We start from the raw sequence: 6,000 nt of genomic DNA, 5'->3' as shown, positions 1-6,000 counted from the left end.
CCAGGTCAATGCTGTTTTCTGGGTGATTTCTGTTGCTATTGACTTATAATCAATTGGATGCATGTTTAGACAATGTCTTTTACTGGTGTGACTAGAGTGCCAGTGAGCGAGGGTGGGGAGGAAGGAAAGAAACAAGAGCTAGGGAGGGATGTGGAATGAGAAGAAAGAAAAAGGGATGAAGAAATGCCCTACTCAATATTAACATGCACGTTTCATACACCTGCAGGTCGGCTGCCACTGAGGCTGATGGGAAAGGGGAGGAGCATATTGACAGGAAGTGGGAGCACCTTCTGAGCAGGCTGGTGGGACTGGAACAGAGCTCCGTGCACAACGCCCCCATGGTATACCTCTCTGTTTGTCTGTATCTCGCTCTCTGCCAGTCCTTTCACTTTTTCCACATACTGTATGGCTGATTATTACTTTTCTATCATTTCCTTTGTGTTTCATTTCCTTGAGTGTTGCTGGAGTTTTTAGCACCTTGTTTAAGAGTGTCAGTCTGTCGTCCTGCTGAGTGTCACAAGAGTCTCTTCCCTTCGCTAGCCTAGAATCTTCTTCTCTCTTTCTGTGACGAACTTTCTTTCTTTTGCTGACTTTCTTTACCTTTTGGCGCTCTCTCTCTCTCTCTCTCTCTCTCTCTCTCTCTCTCTCTCTCTCCCCCAGCTCCCTTTATATGTATCTCTCAACACCCATCTCTCCTCCTACTCTGTGTGTGAAGGTGTCAGATTCATCAGTGAGTCAGGCTGACGGAGCGCCAGGCTGTGTGATAATTGACAGCTCCATTCTAGTTGGTCTTCAGAGCCACAGCAGCCGTCTGAGGGAGCTGGGACATTCTGCTGCTCAGCTATGCGACCAGGTGAGCAATATCACTCAAATGGGGCATTCCTGACCGGCGCTATGGTTAATGGACACAATAAGGCACACATAATGTACCTGTGGAGCCGATAAGTGTAGAGCACTTCGACCAGTGGCGCCGTCGGGACATAAAAAGTGGGGGGACAATATTCGAGATTGAGAGTTGAGAGTTAGTTAGTTACTGCACATAGGGTAGGCTATATAGCCAGAATGGTCATTGCGGCGAGAGGCAAGTATGCAGCGACCCAAATGACTCCCTCTCCGTCGCCTATGACTGAAAATCACACTTATGTACAGTGACGGGCGCCTAGTGCCGCTCACTGTATCACAAAACATGAAACAGCACATATATGCAGCCAAAGAAAATCCTTTTTTAAATTTTTACTGTAAACCAGCCTGGTCAAACCATGATTGAGCACATGGTCAACCGCAGTTGCCCGAATCTCATTAGATATTACTCCTTCTTCTTTCTCCTCTTCCTCCTCCTCCTCTTCCTCCTCCTCTCTTCAAGGTTCTCCATTGTTCACCAAACAAAACAGAGGCCCTCAAGTCCCTTTTATGTTGCATTCCTGATTGCAAATTGCTCACCAGATCTGAATGTTTAGAGATTTGACTATTTGTGGGTTGATGCTTTAAGATTTTATGTGAGAAGTGTGTGCAACAACTGAACATCGTGTGTAGTGTTTGGACAACAATGTAGAAAAGTAAAGAAGGAAAGTCAGAGTCTAATGCAGATAAGGGACTGTGATGTAATGCAAATTGTGTTGAGCGATTACAGTAGGTACATGAAGTGAAGGTTGTGCAAATTGTGCCAAGTTTTCGTTAACAATCGTGAAAATCTGTAAATATAGTACTCAAGTAAATGTACTTAGTTACTTTCCACCACTGCCCATGAGCAAGGCACTTCGCTAACTTGCCCTGGTTTGATCACACCCCAGGCTGTCCCTGAGGAGGGCTCTCTTCAGAAACTGGAGGAGGGTTTGTTTGATGTGTTGTCTGGAGTGTCCCTGTCTCTCTCCGTCCTTGCCAACCTGCTGCAGTCCCCTCCAGGGACAACATGTGAAGAGGACACCCCGCTTCGACTGCTACAGCTGCAGGTAAATCACTGTACCAAACAATCTGAACCTTAAACATGTCTTCGTAAAATGACAGAAGTTGTTTTTTCATTAAAATAAGTGTTTTGGTAAATATTTTGGGGGGCTAATTTCCCCCGAAGAATATGGATGCTGGGTTCATGTGTTTTTAACTAATACCTTACTATACGCTCTTATTTATTTAATTCATGTATTGTATTGTTTTTTTATGATTTGTACTTTATTCATTTTCACGTTTTCATATACAATTGACATCGACACTAAATATTGTAAAAACATTCAGGCCCTTCAATCAGGCCCACTCTGAACAGTCTTGATGATGTCCAGTATATTCCAGCCCTGGGGTTTTACTTGTGGGTAGAAGTTGTATAACGTCCGTTATTTATTCCAGAGTAATGGACAAGTCAAGATGTTTACTCTGGTCCACAGAGTAATAACAGTTTTGGCAAGTCAAGGTCAATCAGAAAGGAAGTGATATCTCCCTGTTCTGCTACCGATTCGGAAGTATAAAGGTGGTTATAAAAGTCGTGAAATGAGATGTATCTCATTTTGAATTCCTCTTCAGCAATTCCTATTTTGTTTTCGAGCTCCTGTGGTGTGAGAGTGTCGAGTGGCCAAGGCAACAAATGAGTAGAGACCAGTCCAGGGCACCGTCAATAAGGCTTTATTTCTTCCATTTTTTCTCAATTACTTTGACAGTCAAAATCAAGACAACCTGTCATCACTCGGTTTAAATACAACTGACTGCCTTTTATAGGGCAGTCCATTACATGGTTAGCCCATACCATTCCCCAGGTAACAATAACAATATTCCCCACTCTTAGAATCACACAATGCCATTTTATATAAACCTACTCCATGTATATGCACCCTCAATACCTATTCACAGTTAGCAGTTAGCATAGAAATATATATATACAACCCATACAGGATTACATTCATTATAGTCCATCCCAATCCCCCCTGCTATCCATTTCCCACTTGGTCCCTCCCGGAACTATAAAATGGGTGCCTATACCCAGAGGGAACTCATTTGCCCGAACACCACCCTGAAAGGAGGATGAGAGTAAACAGAGATAAGTTTGAACATCAGAGATTTACATTCCTTCTTCACAAGGTCAATTAGAAAGCATGCTGTCCTCTTTATTCCTAAACTAATGTGCCTTATATCTGTTTACAGTTTGTGTCCTTATTTACCATATTATACCATACATGTAGAATTGAGTTAGCATCTGCATTAGGTATAGTAACAGTGTCCGCCGTTACATGTGGCTTGGCAGAATTTCCTTTTTTTTAAACGACACATGCTGAATTATATGGCCCCTCAAAGAATCTTTCAGGGCCTCCCAAGCAATCCCTACCGATGGTGCTGTTGGTAAGTTGGTTTCAATATATAGTTATTTGTGCTCGTAATGACTCTTTAACCAGTAGCAGGCTAGAGTTGAGTCTCCACCTGGTTGATATTTCAGGTTTACAAATTGGTGTTATTTTTAAGTAGATTGGACTGTGGTCTGAGATTCATTCATGTATTGTTAAATGTGGACCACATTGAGACCAGAAGCGAGTTAGCCATTTAAACTAAAGTGAGGGCAGAAAAGTGAAGACGCCAAAAGTGATTGGCCGGAATATGTATGATGATAAGAGCCCAATTACCACGGGTGTGATTTTTGTCACATTGAATTTAATTCATATGTGTATTATTTATAAACATCTCAATGTCCTTTTGTTGGAAATTATCTTAGGTTTATGCTGTACATGCTTCCATTTCTGCGCAGAGTGTGTCCAAGGAGCTGTCCTCCTTGGAAAGTGAGGTAGTCTCTCAGGGGTCAAAGGTGAGCGGTGCAGAAGGGTCAGAGCCAGGTCGGCGGTGTGTGGACCTCCTGGCCAGAGTCCTGACTGTGGTGCAGACTGGTCTCATCAGGAGACAGACAGGTCTAGAGACACTGCTGGAACACACCAGACAACACCAGGTTAGGAGGTTTCATTCATATTTGATTCATAATAATATTTTCTGAAATCAACTCTACTTCTAAAATGTCAACACACTGTTTCAACTGTTTTACATGGACTAATACAAGTAATGTGGTCCAAATGGAGTTATAGCCAGGGTTCAGTATATGTGAAACAATAAAACCGAGTCTGACTGTAAGCAGGGATAAAATGCCCACCAATGCTAATTTCAATTACCAGATGGGGGATAACAAAAGCAGAGAGATGGACCCCCATCCCCTTCGAATTGAACCGTGGTTCTAGCTGAATAATATCACTGGTATTTTCTGGACATTCTTATTCATAACTAATAATAATTGGTAGCAAAAGGGTTGGTAACTAGTCTGTGACACTTTGAGTAAATTGTATTCCTTCCAGTCTACTTTTGTTAATGATGGATTCACATGTGGCATTTAATGAAGCCAGTGTTTGTCTAACAACCCAACAGAGGAAGGTAAAAGACTTGCATGCAGCTCTCACCTCTAACCAGTTGGCTGTAAACCAAATAACTAATGGAGCTAACAGGACCCAGGATATTAACCTACAGCTCCAGGTAAATAAACTCACATTACCAATCATATAGTATCTGTCAGGTGGAAACCTCATATGTTCAAAACTGTTACTTTTCAGGATTCTAATTCAAAAGTAGCAGATCTACAAGCTCAAAAACATGTCGCTTTGTGGCACATTTCGAGCTTGTATATTTGCTTTGTTTTGATACTAACCCTAACCCTAATTTTTTTTTTTAAACACAGAAGGTTAAAACATGTACGAGTTTTCTGCCCGACAGCAACTATATACACTGTACTTCCTATCCCTTTTAACATTTTAAACATTTTGTCTAATATTACAAATTACAATAATAACACTGCAGTTAGCAGTAGCTGTAGCTGGGGTGAAAGCCCAAGACAAATTTCCCTTGTGGACAATAAAGTTTACCTTACCTTGCATACCATGAAAACAAATGAAACGAGTGGTGTATGTGTACTATCCCCATGCAGGTTGTGTCTCAGGTCCAGCAGACTCTGCAGCAGCAGGCCTGTCAGGTGAGCTCTCTACTGGAGGAGGCTCACAGGCAGGAGCTGCCTACCTCGCTCATCCACCAGGCCACACATCTACAGGTAGGATACACTCTACAATTTGGACATTTAGCAGACGCTCTTAATCCAGAGCGATTTACAGTAAGAAACAACAAAAATCATGGTAATACATCATATACTCAGCTGTACATAAAAAAGTCATCAGACTATGGCGGAAGATTGGGAGAGAGTCTGCAGTTCTGATTGCAATGGGAAGTTCATTCTATAGTTTTGGAGCCAGAAGGGAGGAGTTTGGGATGTGTGGAGCGTTGCCCCGGTGTTTTTAGTGAAGCTACATCCAGATTCCTTGCGTTGGAAGTACCTACGCTACATCCAGACTATTGCTACAGTTAGTTCACACTTAAAGGGCCACTTCACAACTTTTGCAACCAGATCTTATTTTAATGATGTTTAGGACACAAGAAACACTTTCCCTGGATAGAAATGGATGCCTGAATGAATGAATGAATGAAAAGTAGATGAATGAATTACTTTTAACAGTTGCAGGAGGAAAGGCAGGCTGACTCTGTTCCTTTCTCCCAGGGTGAGGTGGAGGGTGCTCTTGCTGCTGCGTGTGGCACATATGAGCAGCTGAAGACCAGCGCGGAGCTCCAGCGCCACTACGAGAGGCTGGTGTACAGCCTGGATGAGTTGCTCACCGCGGGATCAGAACGGCTGTCACAGCAGCCTGGGACAGAGCTCCACAGCAGGGCGGGCCTACAACTGCAGCTCAGCGCTCACATGGTGTGTGTGTGTGTGTGTGTGCGTGTGTGCGTGCGCGCGGTTTGGTCAGTGGTCCTATCTAGGGGTGTAACACTTAACTAATTGAGTTAATCGATTAGAAAATGTATTCAAGAATTGTAGAAAATCAATCAATTAATAATCAATCCCTATTTCAGGCCTGTCATTCTTGTAAAATATATTAAAAACATTGGTAAAATACAAAACAGTGTCCCATCTGACATTTTATCAAGACTCATTCGCAG

General features: G+C 42.6%; 1 protein-coding gene across 1 annotated transcript in view; it reads left to right on the top strand.

Annotated features, from left to right (window-relative positions):
• The window catches only part of syne2b (spectrin repeat containing, nuclear envelope 2b), a 166,835-nt gene that overhangs the window by 102,371 nt on the left and 58,464 nt on the right, over positions 1-6,000 (top strand). The window contains exons 90-97 of the mRNA XM_080783979.1: positions 1-4; positions 227-341; positions 716-853; positions 1,791-1,949; positions 3,722-3,916; positions 4,384-4,488; positions 4,937-5,056; positions 5,558-5,758. The exon at positions 1-4 is cut by the window's left edge and continues 118 nt beyond it. Coding sequence (XP_080640105.1) covers positions 1-4; positions 227-341; positions 716-853; positions 1,791-1,949; positions 3,722-3,916; positions 4,384-4,488; positions 4,937-5,056; positions 5,558-5,758 — 1,037 coding nt within the window. The remainder of the gene's footprint in view (positions 5-226; positions 342-715; positions 854-1,790; positions 1,950-3,721; positions 3,917-4,383; positions 4,489-4,936; positions 5,057-5,557; positions 5,759-6,000) is intronic.

Source organism: Protomyctophum bolini (genome assembly GCF_963924005.1).
Source record: "Protomyctophum bolini genome assembly, chromosome: 15".
NCBI classification, from domain to species: Eukaryota; Metazoa; Chordata; class Actinopteri; order Myctophiformes; family Myctophidae; genus Protomyctophum; species Protomyctophum bolini.
The sequence above is the reverse complement of the archived record's forward strand: the minus strand, read 5'-3'. Positions and strand labels throughout refer to the sequence as shown.